This window comes from Strix aluco, chromosome 5, assembly GCF_031877795.1.
Source record: "Strix aluco isolate bStrAlu1 chromosome 5, bStrAlu1.hap1, whole genome shotgun sequence".
Lineage (NCBI taxonomy): Eukaryota > Metazoa > Chordata > Aves > Strigiformes > Strigidae > Strix > Strix aluco.
Window position 1 is genome coordinate 12181873 of NC_133935.1, and position 23362 is coordinate 12205234.

The 23362-nt window shown below is 42.9% G+C and overlaps 1 protein-coding gene across 3 annotated transcripts in view; it reads left to right on the forward strand.

Annotated features, from left to right (window-relative positions):
- Positions 1 to 731: 731 nt before the first annotated feature.
- The window catches only part of KIAA1549 (KIAA1549 ortholog), a 154275-nt gene continuing 131644 nt past the window's right edge, over positions 732 to 23362 (forward strand). For all 3 annotated transcript variants that reach the window (XM_074825970.1, XM_074825972.1, XM_074825971.1), the window contains exon 1: positions 732 to 1299. In XM_074825970.1, the coding sequence (XP_074682071.1) occupies positions 1179 to 1299 (121 nt within the window). In that variant the 5' untranslated portion in view covers positions 732 to 1178. The remainder of the gene's footprint in view (positions 1300 to 23362) is intronic.

A 23362-nucleotide genomic window follows, 5' to 3' on the forward strand; every position in this document is an offset into this window, starting at 1 on the left:
TGCGCTTTCTCCTTCTCCGCTTGGTCATTTATTATTGTTTGAGCCCCACACACTCCGCGTGCAGCCTGTGGGAAGCCAGGGCCTGTCCCCGGGCACCCCTCGGCCTGGCCAGCGGGCTGAGGGACGGCACCTCCCGGCCTCGCTCCGCCACGGCGGAGCACAGGCAGGGAACAGGGATGCCCCACGCAAACCCCCAGCGGGCCCCGGGGCCGCCCCGCTCACGGAGCAGGTACCACAGCAGCCACCGAGGACCCAACCGGGCCCTCAGCCCTTCCCGCCGGGCCGGGGAGGGGCGGCCCTTGGGTGACCCACTCCCTCACCCCTTCCCGGGCTGCGCGCGGCGGGTCAACAGCGAGGAGACGGGGTGCGGCGGGAGGGAGGGAGGGAGGGAGGGGAGGGGAGGGGAGGGGAGGGGAGGGGAGGGGAGGGAGGCGGCCGGCGCCGCGCGGCCGGCGGGCGGGCGGAGGAAGGGGGATAGGGAGGGGCGGCGGGGCCCCGCGGGCCGGCCACGGGCGGGGGCGGTGCCTGCTGGCCCCGCCCGGTCCCTCACACCCCCCGGGAGCGGGCAGGGGGGGTCTTGGCTCCTCCCCTCCCCGCCGCCCCCGCCCCCGCCCGCCCGCGCGCGGCGGAGGGGGCGGGGCGGGCGCGCCCCCGCGCAGACGCGGACGGCGGGGCGCGCGCAGGTGGCGGGCGGCCCCGCTGCGCTCGCCGCCGCCGCGGGCCGGCCTCTGCCGGGGTTAGCGCGTCGCCGGCGGGGAGGGAGGGAGGAGAGCGAGCGAGCGCCGGGCGGCCGGGTCGGGGCTGCCGCCGCCTCCCACGTGAAGGGCCGTAGCCGCCCGGGCGAGCGCCGCGGCCGGCCGAGGAGCCCCGCTGTCCCGCAGCGCGGGGGCTTCCCCTCCGCCTCCCCGCCCGTGGGCCCCGCTCCCGCCCCGCCGCCGCTGCTGGGAGGCGGCCGGCGCCGCGGCGCTGCCCCCGTGAATACTCCTCACGGGGTGGGCGTGGGGGGTGTTGCGGAGGGCCCCCGCCGCCCCCGCGGGCGTCCCAGCCCCGCCGGCGGTGGATGCGCCCGGGAGGAGCCGCCGAGCCCGCCCAGCCCTTTCAGCCCGCGGGGTGGGGGGGGACGCGGGGCGCCGCGATGACTTGACGCCGGGCCGCGGCGAGCCGTGCCGTGCCGTGCCATGGAGGGGATGACACGCTTCGTGGTGGCCTCGGCGGCCGCGGCGCGGTGGCGGCCGGCGCTGCCCGCCCTGCTGCCGCTGCTGCTCGCCGTGCCGGCGCTGCGGGGCTCGCCCGCCGCAGGTAAGGGAACAAAGGGGGCCGGCGGCAGGTGTGCGGGGGGGGGGGATCGGCCGCTGCTGCCGCCCGGGGCAGCCGTCCCCGGTGTCCGTTATCGGGCGCGTGCGGGGGGAGGCGGCGCCGGTAACAATGCGGCGGTGCCGGCGGGCGGGGGCCGCCTCTGCGCGGGGCGCCGCTGGGGAGCTCCGCCAGAAAACGCGCGCATTGTTCGCAGCCACATCGCGGCCGTGGGCTTCGCCGTGGGCAGCCCCCACGCGGGGGGGGGGGGGGGGGGGCGGAGGGACCCGTTCTGTGTCAGCGAAGGAGAGAACCGGTGTGGGGAGGGGGTGTCGGTGGCCTCGCGGGGGACACGGTGTTTGGGGAGTGTGGGGTGTCCGGTGGTCGCCCGGAGTTGCGGTCTTAGCGGCCGCCCCCCACCCTCTTCCCCCCCCCCCCCCCCCCCGCGGCTCCCGGAGCACCCGCGGTGTGTGGGGGTGCCTCGTGTCAGGCGGTGGCAGCACCTGCGGGGCGCAGGGCAGCTGCTTCTCCTTCGCCTTTCCAGTTGGGAAGCGTCGGAGCCCCTCGAAACGCACAATGCGACTTCCCGAGCACAGCCGTGGCGTGACCTGTGTGTGCAGAGAACTGTCGGGGCTTCGGAGGGTGGTGTGTGTTCAGTAGATGTTTCAAAAGAGCCAGGCACCAGTGACCCCCTTTTCGTCTCCTTTTCTCCAGTGGCTCTAGACATCAAAATTACTCTGTAGTTAAGCAGTTTAATCACAAAGATGTCTCATTTGGTTCTGCTCCCATAGCACTTGGTTCATCTTTAATACTTTTTTAAAAAAATGCAACAACTGCTGTTTCATAGAAAGGGACAGATTTGCTGAGACTATAGGTTTTCTTTTTGGTAGATAACAGGTATAAAGTAATACACTTTTATCAACATCAGTGAGTGGTAAGGAGTGATAAGAACCTGTATGAACCTATTTCATGAAGTGGACCAACTAGTGTTGACTCTTATTTCAACACAAGCATCGTGGTGCTTATTGTTTGGTACTTAAGAAACCTTGGTGTTATAAAACATGTTTATCTTTTTAATAATACTTTATTTCCACTTCAGAAAGTAGTTTCTGTTTTGTTGGTGACCTGTTAGCTTTTCAGGGAAGTTACACTCTGCTCCATCTGCCCTCGTAGCCAACAAGAGATGTTCCATTTCAAGCCTACACGAAAGTTGATAATTTCTAGTAAGCTTCAGAGATTTTTTTTCTTAAATAGAACAGGCTTTGCGTACAAACAGGAGAAGACAAAGCAGTAGGTTTGTATGTTGGAGGTTTGCTTGGGTGTTTTTGCCTCTTTGGGATTAAAATGGCCAGGTTTCTTTTTCTAGATCTTCATAGTAAGTCAGTGAAGGCTTTTGTTTAATTGTTCGTCTAATACTTAGTAGTTCTTAATTAAACATTGGTGTGTATTTCTGTAAACTTTTGTGTGATTACTGTGCATTCTTGTATAACTTAAAAGCAGTGGTAGAAATATTATGTAACTTAGTGTTTGGGCTGCTGTAAGAGAGCACTTAGAGACAACAGATCTTGCCCAAAGCGATGCTTTCCTGCTCGGTCTAGGGCAGGAGCCTTCGAGCTGTTCCAGTTTGCGAGTCCTCTATGTTTTCTCTTTCCACTGGGTATGTAAATCATGTACAATGAACTTTAGTATACAAAGAGCAGACTTGCTCTTCAGAGGATGCTTTTTGTTAGACATCTCAGAAATGGTCCATTGATCACAGAGATTTAAAGACCACAGGTTGCAGAGAACAAGAATATTTTACTCCTTTTTGGTTAGGAAGAAATGCTTTATTAAAAGGCATGACAGGAATTTGATTTCTCTGGTTTGGGCCCATAATCTTTAAAAAATTAGGACACAGCTTTTATCCTAGTATTTTCTTTAGCCTTGAAATGTTTTGATGGTATAATGGGTGGTGTGAAACAGAAGAGATGTGTACTGGTCATGTGCAGTAGGCTTGGACAACATTCACTTAATTGCTCAACAGATTTACAACTCCCTGAGTATCTCTCTTGGGTGCAGTTCATTTGCTTTTCAGTGCCATTTGGTCTTGACCAGTTTAGGAACAGCAAGAGCAAACTCCTACAGCTTTGAGTTATGCAGAAGAGACATACAGTAAGAGTGGAATGGCTGTTACAGCCACTTGCTTGCAGTTGAAATAGCAAAGTGAATGTACTTAAGATAATTTAGTAGTAAATCAACTTGGGTTTTGGAATGCTTGATCCAGCTCCCACTGAAGTCACATGTCGCTGAATCAGGGCTTCAGCTTCTACAATTAAGCAGATGCTGAACTCTTAATATGTGGATAGGCTGCTAGTGTGCTAAAGGTAGGCATGCATTTGAGCACCTCTGTGAACCAGGGCTTTGGTCAGGCTCTGGGAAGGTCTTACTGCTCAGCCTAGGCTGTGTTTGTGCTTTTGTTCCATTGCACAATCCGTGCAACTCCCGCACTGACAATCAGGAGGATTTATCTTGCCTTGCTGTGCTGTTTTCATGGGAGAGAGGAGAGCTATGTGCCGGACTTGGAAAAGTCTGCAGTGAGTCTCCTCTGAGACTCGAGGACCAAAGACAGGTTGTGGAGGTCAGGCAAGGAATCAGATGTAGCTGCCTTATGGGACAGTTGCAGGATATTGTTTATTCAACTTAATTGCATGAGTGTGTTGCAGACACTTGAGTTGGCATCATGTCTCTTGTGGCCAGTTCAGCTTGTCAAGCTTGCTTCCAGTTCATTTTCACAGAAGACCCATCTGGTTGGAGGATTCCCTTTAAGACTGCTTTCTGTGCTGTGCTTGCTTTATTTATGTCAGCCTCGTGTCTACAAGCTACACTTGTAGTCTTGCCAGAGGAAATGTGTTTTTTGTTTGCATGTTCTTTCAAGAAGTTAGAATGCTAAACAAGCTAGTGGACAGTGCAGCTTTTTGTTCAGATGTGTCTGTTTTGTGAGTGACATTTGTTCTCTGTGAAGCAAGGTCTTAAATTTCTCAGGCAGGGCTGGGACTTGAAATATAGCATGCCTTTAACAAAGTAGGCTTTAACAGCTTTGACCTACCTTGGGTAATAGATTTCAGGCACTGGACACATTAAAGAGCAGTGATTATTGCTGCAGCACAAATCTTTTCCAAGAGGTCTTGGGAAGCTGATGATTGTGGTAAGTGGCAGGTTCTGACAACCCAGTTCTTATTTCTCAATTCAGAGTGTGTGTGTGGGGAGTTGCTTGGGAGAGAAGTGAAGCAGAATAGGCTTCTTAATCATACAGTCTCACTTCAACTGTGGGAGACATGGTTTTCCCTCATTTGAAAGTAAATCTGTTTATGGCTGATGTCTTAAACTACCAGTGTGTCTCCAGCCTTGCCCATTGTGGCCTACAGTATGAATAACACTCATTGCATAAGAGTTATTATGGATGATGTCCTTAACTACTAGTGTGTCTCCAGCCTGGCCTGTTGTGGCATACAGCATGAATAACACTAATAGCATAAGAGTTATTAAATAGAGTGTGTCCTGGGAACCTATGTGTAAGTAAAAAGCCAAAAGGAAATAGGAAAATTGTCTTTCGAATTTTGTCTTAGAACCCCAAAGTGAAGCTGATTGGTAGCATTAAATGAACAATGCAGACCTAATTTCTTTTTGGCTCGTGTAAGAATCACATTTTCATGAAGCCCTTGTTAGTATGGCTAGTTTTACGCTCTGGGGTTGCATGATGTCTCTTTTTAAAAATCTCTTTAAGAGCCATATATTTCTGTGCTTTTCTTTAATGGTTGCTAAACACGCATGAGCTCAATAACAGATTTGATTGACACTCCCTATATGTGCTGTGTTTTCAGCTGTTGATGTTATTGGAGACAGCTGTTTTGGAAGATGAGGGGAAAACCTTTCCTAAGAGCAGTGGATTAGTGGTATCTTCTTCCTAACACATGAGATGGGGAAAAGGTACAACTGACCATCAGAACGCACATCGCTGATTACACCAGTGTAATTAATTGCATGTAAAATGCACAGAATAAATACTGGAAAATGGTAGACTGAGCTGATTGTGCTAGCTCTTATTAAAAAGCTGTAAGATGATATAAGATGCTTGTAAGAAATATTACCATTTTGCAGTGGAGTTGAGAACAAACTTAACTGTTTCAACTGAAATTTTTAAAATTGTGCATTTTGCTATGGGCTGAAGCTTTTTTTTCCTGTGCAAAATGTCAGTTGAAAGAGTTCAGCTACTTCTGATGTTGAGGCAAGAGGAAAACAATGGTTTTTGCTTTGAGTTCTGCCAGCTTCTTTTCTGAACAACTTTAATACCCTTACGCTTTGGAGCATGCAGTTAAACTTTGGCAGATTGTGTCTGCTCTGACGGGGGTGTTTTCTCTGCTGCTGCTTTGAAAGTGATTTTTTTCAAAAGCTTGTAACAACTGAATTTAGGTGCACGTGACTGAGATAGAGATGATGCTTTTTTTTTGTCTGCTAAAACTTGGATATAGCCTGTTCTCATGGAACCTCACCTATCTATTACTACTGACCAGGGGATATATATGCCACCTGGACAGATGTACTGAGCATGCTTCCCATACCCCAAAATGATGTGTGAAAGATTGGACTTCCCTGTGGAAGTCTGTCTAAACTGCTGCAGAAGTGGAACAGGATTGAGCTTTAGGACTGAGAACTGGCACCTGCCTGCCTTGTGTTAAGGACATGTCTGTGCTATGTAATGGAGGGCTTTACTTACTTTAGGGGAACCACACCTTGTGGTGTGGTACTTGATTGCATTAGGCCCAAGAGGGAAAATGGAGAGAAGGCTTTTGGAAGGAACTAAATCAGCATCCCACGCTAGCTAAGCAGCAGGAGTAAGAGAAGGGTCTATGGATCTTTTCCAGTCACTGTTCTGCTCGTTGATGAGATGTGTGCAGAAACCTGGGAGTTGTAGGAGTAGGAGGGGAAGAGATGCACAAATTGCAAGAGGGTTTGTGAGATGAAAGAAACTAGAACTAGCAGGGAGGGTATGAAGACTAGGACGCAAGACATTAGATCAGGAGTGGGAAATAGGTCTGTGAATGGGGGAAACTGCAATGCAGAAGTTAATCCTAGAAGAAAGAAGCAGTGCAGCCTGGTAGTAGGATAAGCACACTGGGAAACACAGATGGACTCAGGTTAAAAAAGGAAAATAAACCTCCAAAAAATAGTGTTGAAAAGAAGAATCGGAAATAGGGACGATAAGGGACTGGGACAAGACTGGAAGCGATGCAGCCACAGAAGCTTGGAATTTAGGAACAGGCAAGCATGTGCCCACTGCTTTGGGACACTTTCTCCAGAATTTGACACAGAACCCAGGGCTTCAGTGTGTTGGCCATTTTTCTCTTCCCAGCCAGGAGCATGATAATCTGCTGCTACTCCTTGAATGTTTCGTGAATATGCACGTTTCAGCCTTGTGACAGAAGTGTTTTTCAGAGTTTGTTTTAAAAACTGGAAAATTTTCTCCACAGAAATTGTGGCAGCATATGAAGACTGCAAAGGCAAAAATCAGCAAGTTGGAAATACTGGCATTACAATAATCTGTACAATTTTAAACTTCTATGCCTGTAAGTTATGGTACACCTATACTCACATGATCACAAAGTGTATATCCATATAGATAATATAGCTATATAGGCACCTACACATAAATATCTGTACATACGCATACCCGCACACAGACAAGGACCCTCATTGTGTTGTGTACAAAACTGATCTCCTGGGAGAAGTGGGTGCTGGATAGCAAATGAAGCTCTTGCTCCTTTTGTAGCAGATATTCAAAGGTGTGAAATGAAGGAGTGTATTGAGTTTGCGCTGCAAGGTTTTGGTAGCCAGGGGGCTACAGGGGTGGCTTCTGTGAGAAGCTGCTAGAAGCTTCCCCAGTGTGCGACAGAGCTGGTGCCAGCTGGATCCAAGACAGACCCGCTGATGAAGGCCAAGCCCATCGGCAGTGGTGGTAGTGCCTCTGTGGTAATATATTTAAGAAGGGGAAAGAAACTGCACAACAGCAATTGCAGCTGAAGAGAGGAGTGAGAATATGTGAGAGAAACAACTCTGCAGACACCCAGGTCAGTGAAGAAGGAGGGAGAGGAGGTGCTCCATGTGCTGGAGCAGAGATTCCCCTGCAGCCTGTGATGAAGACCATGGTGAGGCAGGCTGTGGAGGTTAACGATGGAGAAGATGCCCACCTGGAGCCTGGGGAGGACCCCATGCTGGAGCAGGGGGATGCCCAAAGGAGGCTGTGACCCCGTGGGAAGCCCATGCTGGAGCAGGCTCCTGGTAGGACCTGTGGACCTGTGGAGAGAGGAGCCTGCACTGGGGCAGTTTTGCTGGTGTGACTTGTGACCCCGGGGGGGACCCATGATGGAGCAGTTTGTGAAGATCTGCAACTTGTGGGAAAGACTCTCTCTTGAGAAGATAGTGGAGAACTTTCTCCCATGGGAGGGACCCCACACTGGAGCAGGGAAATAGTGTGGAAGGAGCAGTACAAACAGTGTGTGATGAACTGACCACAACCCCCATTCCTCATCCCCCTGCGCTGCTGTGGGGGAGGAGGTAGAGGAAATTGAGAGTGAAGTTGAGCCTGGGAAGAAGGGAGAGGTGGGGGGAAGGTGTTTTTAAGATTTGGTTTTATTTCTCATTATCCTACTCTGATTTGATTGGCAATAAATTAAATTAATTTTCCCCAAGTTGAGTCAATTTTGCCCATGACAGTAATTGCTGAATGATCTCTCCCTGTCCTTATCTTGACCCATGACCCTTTAGTTATATTTTCTCTCCCCTGTCTAGCTGAGGAGGGGAGTGGTAGAGCAGCTTTGGTGGGCACCTGGTGTCCAGCCAGGGTCAACCCACCACAATGAGTTGAGGGACAGGGAAGTTTGAATAAAGGTTTCACTGTTAATGTAATTAAATGCTCTCCTAGGCAATTGAATTGTGTTGCTGTTGCAGAGTTTTGGTGATGTGAGCGAGTTGCTTAAACCGAGCCTCCCACAGGTGGTCACTAGCTGTGTGTTCCTCATTTACTGGACGTGAGACCTCTGGGATCTGTGTTGCAGAAATGCTGAGTGTTTGCAGCTGCCAAAGAAGTCAAGGGGAGTTGTTCTTGAATAGATGTTGTGTCTCTAATTCTAAATACTCATTAGTGTTTCAAATTAGGCACTCAGAATTTGACCTTCTTTCTTAATTTCACCATTTGTAAAATGTAATTTCTTAGATGTAATTCCTTGTTTGATTTTCAAAACAGTATGAAGTGTTCAGATGCAGTAACAGGGAGCACAAAAGGAAAGTTCATCAGAAAGCCAAAGACTTTTGTCTTTAGAACAGTGAAGATCCAGTGGATGATAAACCAGTCTACTGAACCTGAATCCACAGAAAAGAAGTGTAAGAAATAAACTATTTGTAAGCAAATAAAAAGTAACAGGTGGTGGTCTAACAGTGTGCATTTACCACATTAAGACTTTTTAGTGAGAGTTACCTAGCCTTATAGATGGGAAGATGTACTATGCTGTATCAGAGTGTGAACAGTGCAGTAGGATTTTGTTTAACCAAATTTTTGTAAAAAGAACTCATATTTATAGTTGCTGATGTTTGTTGCTTGCTTTCAGTTTTAGCAGTTTCAGCCTACATTCCCTACCTGCTTGTTCTTCACACACAAACTGTTTTCTAATCATTTTAGTCCTCTTCCATTCTCCCCTCTGATTTAGAGAGGCTTCTCTTCTATTAATTAATTCCCTGTGTAGACTTTTGAATTGGTTTAGCCGTCTGGCCAAGGCAGTGTGTCTAGTCTTGTGGTTTGAAATAGAGGTAAGAGGCTAAAATTCACCAGCAGGTAAGGGGAGGAGATGGGAAGAATGCTGGAAACATAGTAAAAGAAGGGCCTGAAAATCCAGATGCTTTTCAGTAGGGAACATGCATAATAGTATCATACTGAAGGAGCTGAAAAACCTGCACAGCTGTAGGGTGAGGGAATAGGCAATGCAACAGTGCTGTGTGAAGGGATCTGGTGTTTATCGTGCATCACAAACAGAATGTGATTCAACAGGATCACAGTGGTGCTGGATCTCATGAACACATGGTCTTTGTCATATCCTGTGTAATAACTTGTTCATTCTCTTCAGTGGCAGAAAAGCTCTAGCTGGAGTGCTGTGTCTAGTATGGGACCTTGTCCTTCAGGAAAGAGACAGGCTACAGAAATATAGGGTTGCCTAATCAGGAACAAAAAAAGCAGGTGGACAAAACTTTATTCAAATGTATAAAAGGTAAATACAAAGAGAAGTGTAATAAGCGGTTGTTTATGTTGAGTGAGAAAAGAAGTGGAAGACTTGAACTGCAGTGGACAAGACAGGTTTTCTGAATGCTGTTTTTTCTAACAGGGGGGATAATGAAACCCTGAAATACATCGTTTGGGGCAATAATACAATCTGTCACTGGAGTTGTTGACGACCTGCAATATTTTGCAATTCTGTTTTTGTGAGATTCTACAACTAATATAATTTGTGCAGACTGCAACATTGGGGCTGATACCTGTTCATTACTGAAAACTTTGGTGTTCTGTTCAAGTGAAGAAACAATCTGTGGTTGTACAGTTAAATACTGTGTCATAAAGTTTATGCAGAGAAAAGCTCAGTTAGGATTTCATAGTAATGATACTTCCTAACTTTTGAATGACTGGTTTTAGGCTTAACAGGTTTGTAAGGTTTCAAAGAATATTTTGTAATCCTTGCTATAGTGACTTTATCCTTAGTAGTAATGGGCAGGAGGAACACACTAATTTTTTAAGTTAGTCTCGGTGCAAGTTCAGTTTCTTAAGCATAGATTATCACTGAGAGGACAGGTACAAGTAAATGGTGTGGGTGTGATTCTTCATGTCTTTATTCATCAACTGAATTATTAGCATTTATGTATCTAACAGGTGGGATGGAAAGAGAGGCAGTATTAGTGCTCAAAACTATTAATATTTCTGTGAAATGCATAGTTGAACAAGCTGAGAACTTGTTCATCTTGGCACAGAATTTAGGATTTACCCTTGCCCTTAGTGAAGGGAGAGATGGTGGAAGGAAGAGGTCTTAAGTGATGCAACGTAATTGGGAGACTGAGCAAATAAATAACACTAGACCAAATCTTTCACTTGCCTGTGCTGTATGTACTGCACATGTCTGGGGCTGGGTTGAAGGGAGAATGCAAAGCGTCTGGTCCTCAATAGCTGAGAGACAGCGGGTGCCCCACCTGGTGACTGGAAAATGGCCTGTGCAGTGCGTGTGTCCTGACAGAGCTTTTCTGGACAGGTAAGACAATGGGGAGCTGTCTTTGTGCCCTTCATCTGAAATCGGTTGGTGTGACAGGGTGAGCGAGAGAGGGAGGATAGGAACTTTGATTGAGAGGATACTGAAATAAAGAACAGCAAAGATAACACTCGGGGCTGGGGCCACTGTGGGAGTGGGTGAAATTGGGAATGTGGATTAGGGTATTGGTGATGGAAGGCTTAGTTGAGAAGTGCTGTGGTAAGAAGAGGGCTGCTTGATATTGGGAAGTTGGAGGTTTTCGTGTCTCCCCTGTGTATTTGAGTTGAGCATCCTCACTTTAGAGCTTTCCCCAGAACTACACAGAAGGAACTGAGGCACTTGCATAGGGCATTTTCTAAAGGGATAACTGGGCTCAGTTTTAATAGAAAACTCTCGGGTGCCTGGTAAGATGTGTTTGAGAACTGTAAATGCACCTGACAATAAACGGTCACATAGGACAGGTAGACAATACAGGTAAAGATGTTTTTAGTATTGATACAATCTACAGGTTTTGTTTTCAGTGTATTTTTTCTTAATTCACACCATTTTGGACCATTTCCTATTGAGTGTTTCATACTGAATAAGAAAATCAAACTGGTATAATTTCTTACACAAGAAGAAGTGTTTCCTTTTGTTTGCTCCCCAGCCAACAGTGTATGGAACTAGTGTGTGGATACTCTCCAAGTAAAAGTTCTTTCCTCATTTAAAGGCAATTGTTTGATACCGCAGGGTGGTGCGGGGACTGTTTATTCTTCTTCTAGCTGGGTGCGAACTTGACTAGATGTTGAGCCTGTCTCACCTTTTCCTGTGGCCTGTAATTCTATTGTAAATAAATTCCACCTCATGTATGCAGATTGCAGTGAGCACTGCTCAACCACAAAGCCACAATGATTTAGTTCATCATTATTTGGAGCCAAAGCTCCAAGCATTTATGTAGCAGGCTCCTCTGGGCTAATATCATGTTACTTTTTGAATAGAAGGAAGATGGTTGTTTATCAGCTGCACTGGATTCTGATTAGATAACGTCTCCAGTGGATGTCTGTATTTAAAACTGGAGCTAGTGCTGAATTGAGACCAACTTGTGTGATACGTTCGAATAGAAATTGCATGTCACAGAATAAAATCCTGAGCTAGAGCAGAAGTCTGGTTTGAAGATGTTTTCAATTAGAAGCTGACAGTGACCTTACTTCCTGTCCTTATGCTGAAAGATGAAACAGATTTGGGCTTCCAGCCATTGACATTCAATTTTTAGAAGATGTAATTTGTTCCACTCTGAAAGAACAACAACAAAAAAGTTTTTCCTTTGTCTTCCCTGAGTCCATGTGTTTTTATAGTAACTTGGTTAAAAAAATTACGTAAATGCTTATCAACATAGTAATCAAGGTTTTGTCAAGAAATACTTTATCCAGTATTAGTACAAGCGAGGAAGTTTCAAGGAAATACATTGTGTTAGTCTTTTTACTTTGTTTTCTTCTGTGAGTAGTTACTTTGCTGCTTCTACTGCAGCCAGGTTCTTAAAACTGTAAAAATTGTCAGAAGGATTAGGAAAGCTGAGGAATGTGAAATGAATGTAAATCCATTTTGCTTCTTTTTAAATTGTAGACAGTGTCACTTGAAAGTATAATCTTCTTAAAATCCTGGGAGCATTAGAAACTTAGAAGAAAAATCAAACATAGTTTCTGCACTGGAGTATTAATTCTTATGATTCTTTAGCATTTACTGCTGCTATTTACTGTGTGTGAAGTTTGTTAAACACTGAGGTCAGGTGAAGATAGTTCTAGAAATCTTAGAGGTTCTTTCAGATTTACTAAAACACTCAAATTAGTTGTTCTTATGTATTTCTTGAATGAGCCGAAACCATCATTAAAACATGCTACTGATGTGTGAGATTGCACTGACAGTTTAGAATGGTTTTATTTTGTATTTAGAAATAAAATACATCCTTGAAGAACAGAATGCAGCTTTTATGTTGTATCGTGTATTTGGTACAAACATGAAGTCATTTAGGTAAGATACTTTAGAAATATTTTGCAGAAATATTTTTCTCATTCCTAAATAGTGTCAGTCTTGGAGGTCACATCTAAAACTTGTTTTCTGTAAATACATTGTTATATAGTTTTCTAGGTATTTTTAAAAGTAGAAAAGTACATAAATTTTACATCTTCCAAATGCAGGTGCAAGAGTTAATACACTTTTTGAAGACAAGTGTTTTGATGAGTGAATACTTCAAGCTCCTGCTTTCATTTCTGCTACATCAGAAGTTACGTTTCTAATGAATTAGTGGACTTGGCTTTTATGAAGGCATATTTTGAGGTTCAGTGCTTTTAGTTTTAAGAGAGTTGGAAAAAAACGAAAATTTTATCAGTAGAATGGAAGTAATGAATTAATTAAAATGATAGTTATAGAAATTCTTCTGCATGTTTAATATCCTTGTGGATTGAATTATTTGGAGGAGGACAGGTGAAAAGCACAGGTGCATGTTAAATATAGTTTGTCATAGGTACCCAAAGCAACACCCTAAACAGCAGGTGTTTATGTGGAACATGCATGTAAGCTCAGGTGTGTAGTACTGGTTTGTGCTCATAATGCATTAATATGTGTGTGTTTTGGTGTTTGGTCTTTGGTTTTGAGGTTGTTTTGTTTGTGTGTTCTTTTTTTCCTCTTGGCAGATGAGGGAAAACTTTAAATGAGATTATGCATTCTTCTATCATGAAAATAAACAAAGTCTTGAAGACTATCTGGGCAGGTTTGGATGTATGAACTCTCCCAAAGTTTATTTGGGACCTCTGCCTCAAGTTCTATTTCTGTTGTGCCCACCGTAGGAGCTACATCATATAGTAATCTGATACCAGTTTATTCTGGTAATTCTGCAATACCTTCCTTACGTGTTTCTTTGATTGTAATATAAAGGAGCATGAACATAATCTGTTAGCAAGGAAAGGAGTAGGGAACTATGGGAAGTTTATGACATAGGGAGCCCAAATGATCAAAGCTCTCATTAGACTAGCTATCTTTATAACCTACAGTTGGGTTTTTTTTTTTGTGCTAGCTTTTGTACAGTTCATCTTGCCTGTAAGCTTCGTAAGGTCATAAGCTTGTTAAGTTTCCTGAATTGCTGCAGTGTGAGAGAAATAGCATTACTGCATCCTTTCAAACTTCTGGAACTGGATTCCTTGCTGCTTCAAGTATCTTGATAGTAAAACTGTTAGGTTGAGGCAAGAATTTCATCCTGTGTCTTCAGGTCTAAAGAATTTAGCTTTTAAATTGCAGCTCTGTTATCTCAAGCTAGGTGGAAAATACTGAAATAGGAATTTTGTTTGAAACCTATATATTTTAAAAGAATGTTTGGGTTTTTTGCTGATTTACTTTCATGAAAGAATATGCAAGACAAATCAAAGCCAATGGGATATGGTTTTAACAACTCATGTCTTGTATGTCTCATAATTAAACTTCTGTTCATAGTCTTTTGGGGGAAGGGGTTTGTTTTTTCTCAAGGTGCAGGATTTTTTTTGTATTTGAGAATTTGAAAAGAACATGGTAGGTCTAATTTTTTTATTAAACACTTGTGTTCATGCACAAATTGTTCAGTGGCTGAAGTAAGTGAGAGTAGGATGACTTGTGATGATGTAGTCTCTGACAGTCGTATCAATAGCCTGTTTTCCATCCAAAAAATCTTGCAGACCTCCTCATAGCATTCGCTAGTGTTTATGGAAAATGGCACATTTCTAAATAAAAATCATGCTTTGGTAAGTAGGCTGTTCATGAAGCAATCAGTTTCTATTTTAAACAAGTAAACCCACCAGATTTTCCTCTGTTTTTACACATTACAGCAGGTGTTATGTATCTTGAATCAAAAGCCACAACAATAATAGTCAAAGCTAGTCTTTTGAGCTCAGCCTTGTTCCATATCAATGTTTTATGTTGTTTGTCTGGAATGTTGAATTGTCATAATATATACCTGTTCGAATAGAGGCACAAGACCAAAAGATTTCACTTCACAAACATAGTAACATGGTTTTCTTTATCCAATATAGTAAACTTCAAATCCTTTTCTTCCTCTTTCCTCCCCCCCCCTCTTGGAAGAAAATCCTTTTATGGGATTTTTTTTTTTTTTGAACCAATGTGTCAACATTCCCTTCTGTGCTCTCCCCAGTGCTCCTCTTATTTTCCCCCATATATTCTACCCTCTTTGCTACGTCTCTGTTTTGGAGTGGAAGTTGCAGGGAGTTCCATCTTGCCTCCTACTGAAAACCAGAAAAAAATAATGACGTGATTCCAGCTTTTGTTGGTTTTGCACTCTGTATACTTCTTCCAAGCTCTTAAGGAGGAAAGTAGAACTTGTTAGGCATGGGTGGGGTGTTTTCTTGTTGGGGAAGGGAAGACTTGGAAAAAGGGGAGGAGGAAGAAAGCGGGAGGGCAGTCTCTTGCCAGACATGAATGATTTTTCTCTTATGAAGCTGTGACTCTGTGTTATTCCATGCAGGGGAAAATCCAATTTAAGATGTTGCTGCTGCTTCTCTCTTAGCTTGTCACTTCAGCTTTTTGGGTGCTTGCTGTATTTTTAAAAAGTACTTTATTGGGATATTTTTACTGTTTTCATTTTGGTTTGTATTTTCTCCTTTAAATGGCATAGTCCTTGAAACCCTAACTTGGAGCACAGACATGCAAACAATTGGATTGACACCTCTGTAGCACAGAAATTAATGTCTGGGGATGTAAGGGAGTGGCAAGAACCTTTCAAAACACAGCTGCCACTGACAGAATGGCACCACAGCTCTATTTTACTCTGAAATTAATTTGTTAAGGAGCAACTGGATTAGAACTTGCTTGATCTTAAATAGCCTCTACTATTGAGAAACCTTCATGTTAATGGCAACTATTTCTCATTTGAACTTGATTACTTACTAGACTTTTATATGACTGTTTGTCTTTCTGGAAGTTTTATCTTCTGAAAGGAAGGTGGGTCTTTGTATTTCTAAGTAGTTTGACTCAGTGTACATAGTAAAATCTTTTTCTTTAACAAAATATGTATATGAATGATTGAATTCAAATGTCTCCTTGGTTCTCAGTCATATTATACTTTCTGTACAAAGTTTAAGCTCCATGATTTGTCCAGATAAAGGATTTCACTTTTACAGCGGACGGGTGTAGTGAACTAGTGTTCTTGCTAATGCATTTTAGTAGGGCCTTACATCCTTCTTTATAGTTGATGCCTTCTGGTTTAGGACTGGCTTCAACACTTGCCCTAGCATCAGAATGATTTACTATTCAGTCCCCACGTGAGCACTTCAGTTCCTTTCTCCACACTGTTTCTGCATACGCTCTCCCTGTGTAGCCTCACAGGCCTCAAGCTTTGGCAACATGCTAGGCTTCCCTCCATCTGCTTCCCTGTGTGACAGCCACTGCTCCGGCTATGTGCTTTGCAGTCCCGGAGGACTTGTTGGGGTACTGGCTAAGCCGGTGTTGCTATTGCATTTTTGGGGCTCTTTTATTTCTCTACACTATATCGAATAGAAAACCACCTTGCAGTAACATGTGTATTACTGTGTGTGCAAATCAGGCTCTTACTATAAATTCGTTCCAGTCTAACAGGCCATGCTTGTCTATAGGGCAGCAAATGCATCCCTGGGCATTTGGAGGTGAATGCACAAATGCATGTTTAGAGGTCTCAAAGGTCTTAACTCGGCAAGCTAGGCTGTCTAGGACTGTGTGAAAAGCAAGAAAATTTTGGGAGTTAGAATTTGTGTGTTCCAATACGAAATGGTACATGTCCAGTACCTCACTGAAATCAGTTTATATAGTATCTATGATATATCATGCTGTTTACCTATTGAAGAGTTGCTGCTTTAGATATTTTCTGCATCATCCCAAAGAACAAAATTCTAACTAGTGGGCTTCAGCATTAAGTAGGTAGTGGAAATGTTTGTTTTCTTGCCTGATTCAACGTTACCATGTGAGAGACAGGTTTTGGAAACAGTCAGCACTGGAGACAGAATATTTTGTAGTGAGCATACTCCTCAATTCCAGCAAACTTTTGCGAAGTTTTATGGGTGCTAACTTGCTGGTAGCTGCTGCTGGCGGCAGCTTTCTTGTGAGCAGAAGAGTTAAATTAATGGTGCAGGACCTGTTGTGTTGCCTTCCAGCGCAGGAGGGGCAGCAGGGATGTTGACAAGGAATATGGTGGCACATCAGTTCTCAGCCCCTTCTGAGGGAAAGTGGGCAGAGGCAAACTAATGTGTTTTACAGTAGAAAATGCAGGAGTCTTCCTGAATGTTTTGGTACTGTGGAGGGTTGGGAGCAGAAAAGAATACTGAAATATTTTGGAGAAAAATACAAGCCAGCATGTTTCTTATTATGGAATAAATGGGTACATTTTTATTTTTGTCTTGGTGGTTTTAAAGCCAAGTGATACTGAACTCAGTATCTTCTTCTCTTCGTCTGTTGGCTTAATGATGGAACAATGTCTTGGGGAGAGGAAGCCTCATCAGGGAGAAACTAATAAAAGTGAGTTGTGAGGCTGTGCATATTGTAGGTCACTTTAGAGACTGTTTTTCCAAGCTCGTATGGAGCTGGAAGTGTCACCCTTGTGGTTTCTTTAATTATGATTTAAGTATCACATGGATGTGAAGCATTAAAAATTATAAAGTGTCTCTGGGAATGAATTAAAAAAATCAGTGTTGCAATTCTCAGTGGTACTTAAAATGGAGGACGATTTTTTTGCCAGAATAGGCTTCCATTGAAAAACAGACTTCCTGGTATGTCCCTGCATAATGCTGTAAAAGCTAGACCTTCTGCTGTTTTGCATAGTTAGCTTCGATGATAAAATTTTGCACTGCCACTAAGAGCTAAGGCAGGAAAATTTTCCAGAAGTATGTATTTCAACATACAATCTTAGTCATATATCACTTCATTCACACTGATAATTTTCATGAGTTCTGTTCCATAATTATTTGAAGATCAATAATAGGTGTGCTTTTCTATCTATCCTGCTAGCAGTATAGTGGTCTTTGAGATACTCGAAGAAATGTGAAGATCTCTCATGATGCTGACTGTAACAGACTTAGTCTCTAATTAGGGCTGATTTATGTAAACCAGTTTGGGAGCTGACAAGTTCGCAGTTTCCTAATCCCTTGAAGAGGAAGGAGGAAAAAAACCCACCAAACCCAGGAGGCTCAAGAGCACCATACAAATCTCCACTTGCTGACGTTTAAAGAAAACTACAAGTGTTGGAAATGCCAGGTTTCATTAGATTTTCTTCCTAAATAGTTTCTTTGGTTTTAGATGGACTTTACTGGAACCTCCTCTACAGGAAACACCAACATGACTCTTTGCTGTGAAGTGGGTACTGTATTGAGTATTCAGATTTTCATAGCTCATTTTAAATTTTTTTTTTTATCCCCTGCATGTTCTCGTATCTGTATTGTAGGAATATTGGTATGACTTGCATCTGAGGAAGATGTAAGGACTTGTATGCAGGTTTACTACCCCTCTGTAAGGAAACTGTGGTGCACGCTTGATGTGATGAAGTGCTTTTCATCAGTCACTGAGATCTACAGAGCAGGCATGAAACTAAAGATGCTGTCAGACTTCCCAGATATTTGATAGAAAAACAGTATCAATACTTGAGTCGAATGTACAGGTGCTGATTTTTCAGGTAGAGAAGCATCATTCTTATGTCAAGAACATCACGTTATGGCACCCATGAGACCAGATGTTGGCATATTACTGGCATTTGATAACCAGTGAGTACTTTTTGGAGGCTAAATGTCTTGAGGGCATAATTTTTTTCTCAGATAAATGCAAAAGTCTGTTTATGAAAGTAAGGGGACCATGCTTGAAACTTGGCATTACAGTAGGGTAAGAAATGGTAAGCATATTTAGTCATGATTTAGGGTATTTTAGGTCCCTAATAACAAAAGGAGAGCTTTTTTCCTTTGAATCCTTATTTAAGTGATTTTTATTCCCCGTCAACGGAAATTGATAGAACAAAATGGAGGGGAGGAATCCTGTGCAGGTCTCTGGCATGTTGGCATTATCCAGTTTCATATTTGCCATGAGAAACAAGTGTTAATGTGTTTGAGAGATACCACAAGTGCTTTTCATTTACTAAAATTGGATTTTTGACAGTGAAAAAACATTACTGAGTACTTATTCTTTTCCTCCTTAAGCTGTGGGGAGAGGAACATTCAGTTTTTAGATTATAACAACTTTTATGCTTCTATTAAAGTTGGTTTAGACCAGTTTTATGAACCAACTTTAATATTCAGAGTAAAACCTCTCATTTTACAACTATGGAAAGACCTACTTCTGCAGCTCCACCAGATACTACATACGTATTTTTCTTCTAGATTAATCCTTGGGTAACATCTTACAAATGACTGCAGAGCTGACCGTAATTTAAACAGCATTATTGCAGTTCTGTCATGAACTATTATAAATTATCACACAATATACCGAACCAGTGCATCGTAAATGTAGGATACTACTTGGCAAACATGATAGGGATGTTGCTGGTTTAGGGTGCGTTAAATGTGTCAGAGATGTTGCTTTGTCTGACAGTCTGAAAGACATGAAGTGACTTTCTGGATTGCAGGAATGTTGTTGGGAATTGGAAGTAATGTGCCTTGTGGGAGCTGAGTCATTAAAAGTGTACTTCACAAAGGTGTCTGTTGTGATTAGGTATTAGCTTTAGATTAAAATGCTAATTAAACCTATTTGTTTAAAGATGCCATAGAACAAATACTAGCACAGTGTGCTGGGCTTTGTTCACTAATATGTTGAATAAAATTTTTGTAGGAAACTACATTTTGTGTTTTTATACAGATAGCACATAGAGCCTAAGGTGATTTGTCTAGAGATAAACAGTGAAGGCCGTATTGATATCATGGCAAAAATTTCTGAAAAACAGTGATTTGGGGCAGGAGGGGAATGTATTGGGAGGAGAAAGAATTTGGTAGGCTCTTGAGGAGCTCACTGTGCAGTGGTGTGGCAGGGGATAATCTGTAAACATATGAATAGAAGCTGGGAAGTTTTCTTACCTGTGTATGTGGCTGTTGTGTGGTAGCTACTAGTATCAACCATTCAGGAAGGATAATGGCTAATTGACGATTGTTCAGAGAATTTCCCCATGAGGCTTTGGAAAGGATGTTTCCAAGTGAAAATGTCAAAAAGAACAGCCTTGTTAGTGTGTTCTAGAAACAGTGTAGATGTGACTTGATTTCTGTGTTGTGGAAACTATGGAGGGGCCCTCGGACCAGATAGGAAAGATTTTCAGTAAGGAGAAACTGAAACTTAAAAGCACTGGGCTGGGAGTTATGGATAAGGTTTATAACAATGAGGAATAATTAACCATAGAGTAGCTTACTTCGTTGGAAACTTTAAGAAACAGGAGTTAACTTAGGCAAGATCTATGAAGTGAATTAGTCCAGAAATGGGGCTGGAAGATCACATTGTTACTGTGCTTATAAACTTATGGCTATGTGCTGTAAAAGAATGATCTGGAGTTCTAATCATGTAGCATGACATCTTATTCTCCTTTTCTTTGGCTCCAGTCACCTTCTGTTGGAGTAAATGACAAAACCTGCTCTGACCAAGAGGGTATGATACTGCTTGTGCTTGCCTCTGCTGGGTGGGATTTAGGGGGAACTGATACAAAGTTTTAGTGGTTTATAGACAATCACTTCTGTACCAGAAAAAGTCAAGATTTCAAGATGGTAATGAATTGCAGTAAACTTACAGAATATGATGCTGAAAGCATAATATGCAATCTGATAAATAAAACTTTGGCTGATATATCAGTTTTGCAGTGTAATTCTGGAACCCACAATGTTCTGGAGGCTGACGGGGCACAGCAGGAGATGCTGGTGGTGCTGTGGCAGTCTCAGCAGTGAGGAGCTGGAGGTGAGTTGAGCTCAGTCAGTACCATTCCGGCTGACTGTGCTCCTCCCTTTTTTCTAGCAAGTGCTGGAGTGGAGTAGAGGTGTTGCACAGGCTGTTGTGCAGCCATATCAGGAAGGATTCTGTGGGTGTAGAAGCAGATGATTGTGTTTGGATAATATTCTGAATTCCCATGGACAGGCAAGAAGAAAGTCTCAGAGTCAACTTTTCTACCAAATGAGAAGTTTCCCAGAGATGTGTGCCACCACAAGTAGCAAAGGTAGCTCTAGAAATAAAATTAGAAGACCAGAGAACAATTTGTAGACACTTCTTTCTTCCCTTCCCTATTGAGTCCATTACAGCAAAGGTTTAATTTGCTTGGAATATTAAGTAATATTTTTAAAAACCCAACTTTTTGGATGGGCATCATACAAAGGTTCAAATGGTTCTGGCCAATATTACGTGTAGTGTGGCTCCCCTCAAGCATATTTTGCACACTGGCAATTGTTGGTGTGCACAGAGTGAAGAAGCTGATGTGAATTAAACTGACACTTCTGTAGCAATGGAAACTTTTAAATAAATAATTCAATGCAGTACTGTAGAAGCTGATATCTGTGGTGACCAATATCAATCTTTTTAATGGTTGTCTCTCACTTCCTTGCTGTTAGCCATTTACCTGGAGTATTTGTTATTTTAAACTGTGAAGAAAAAGGGGAACAGCAATATCTCAGTAGTTTTGTTTGTGTGGTTTTCAGCTGTAACCTTTAAGGCCTCTGCTGAGTGAAATGCTGGCATAGGGTTTTGTCCATGTTGTTCTGAGGAGAGACCCTATTCATCTTGTACTTGCTGTGGTAGCGATGGCATCATCTGAACTGGGCCCTTCGTGCTAAAACCATTTGCTGTTTGCTAGCTGAACTAGTTTGTGTTTGTTCAGTTGTTTGCTGCTGAATTTCTACCATGTTCAGAAATCCTCATTGAATTTCTGGCTCTACAAGCTGTATGCAGTACAGCTATTACTCTTTTTTTAACTTGTAGGCTCTTAGTAGCTAGTAAAACTTGATGGTGATAAGTTTTTTCCCTTCTGACTTTCATTTTGTGGATGTTGTAGAAATAGTATATGGTCTCCCTAGGAAAATGGGGAGTAAAGGTTGAAAAATCTTGCTGTAATGTCATTTGAGGGTTCCTGAATCCAGGTTTACACCAGGTTTCAAACTGAGTGCAGTGCTTGACCAAGAAAATCAATGGATGAGGAAAAGACCAGCTGAGTGGAAATGAGGCAACTATTTCATGGTTTTTCCTTACAGAAATGAATATGGCTTAAGAAGTTATTTTTATTGATGGTGCCCTTTATTTTATTCACATTTGACAGGAAATGTGAAAACTGGAAGAAAAGAATCTGAGAAGTGGGAGAGGAAAGATGTCTGATGGTGTGATTGAACAGGGTTGTGTTCTGAGAGGTCAGAGCAGTGAAGGACAGACTAAAAAAGGGCATGGCAGATAAAGGTGCAACTAGAACAAAAAGAGCAACAAAAGAGAGAACAGAATAAAAATAGGCTCTTCAAAACCAGCATATCTAGGAAACTAACCTCTTTTGAAATAAATGAAAGTCTCCAGTTCTGTAGGCAGTGATGCATTTCAGTAAAATTATTCAAGAGCTCCAGTCCCACCATTCAAATACATTAATGTGCAAGAGTTGGCTGACCAAAAAAATAGCCATTTAGAACAGTTCTTGATGTGAAAAACTGCCAGTGTGGTAGAAGCAAAGACAAGTCTGTCCCCCTTTATGTTTCTCTTGAAATGACAGCTTACTGTCAATTAAAAACTGATGGATCTTTAAAGGTATGGAATGTGTTTGTGACTTAGTGAAACTTTCAGTTTTTGTTTAAAGTGAGGGCTGTATCTCTTGTTGCAGTATGTCGCATACAGAACAGCATATTCTGAAGTAATGCAAATTCATGGAATAGATATCAGACCTTGTGAGGATTCACAGTGTTGCAATGAATGGTGGCACTGCCATGGAAGTTGTGGGACAAGTTTTAAAGCAAGTGTTTAGGTTAAACACTTGAGCAAGAGTTCTCAAACCTTGCATGGCCACATGAGGATAAAGGTAGCTTCCATCAGTCATCTGCAAACTTCTTAAAGGAGGGGAGTGATTTCAGTTTGTTCTGGAGCTTATATTCCTGTTACTGTAAAGGTTCAAGCTAATTACTGCAAACAAGTCTTGGAGGAGATAACATTCTGTCAGCAAAACTGTAATTCCCAACACACTTTGGGAATTAAAGGAAACTGTTTTAATGAACAGTTTAAAAAACATTACCTGTTTTGATAACATACCTTGCAAATTTCATGTCTGGGGCTGTGTGTTTGGTGTGCTTTATCCACACTGCAGATACTTAAATTTATTTCTGCTTTACTCCATCTCCGCTGTTTTGCATCAAAGATCGAATTCATTCTGTGGTTACTCAGAGCTAAGGAAGCGGGGCAAGCTTGTAGTATTTATTTCTCTGATTTCTTCCAGTTTTCTGCAACTGAATGCAGAATGAATACAGTATTTTTCAGGTATTTCTCTAGGTTTTTTTAAAATCTATTTATGCTCTTTGGGCTCTTATTGCCATGGCATGTTGAATTTCATGATTTAGTTATGTTTGGGGGGAAGATACTTGTATTTGCTGTTAAACTTATTCAGTTGATACCTTTATTGAATTTTTTTTTAGGCATTTATTCTGAAATGTCATAATTGTTTTTAATTCATCACGTCTCCCACTCTGACTCTAGAAACCTCATTCTCATATTCTCACTTCTATTGTCTCTCTTCCAGTCTGAAGAATCTTATAATGGAGCCAGTCTGTACCTACACTTTATCTGTTTTGTGACAC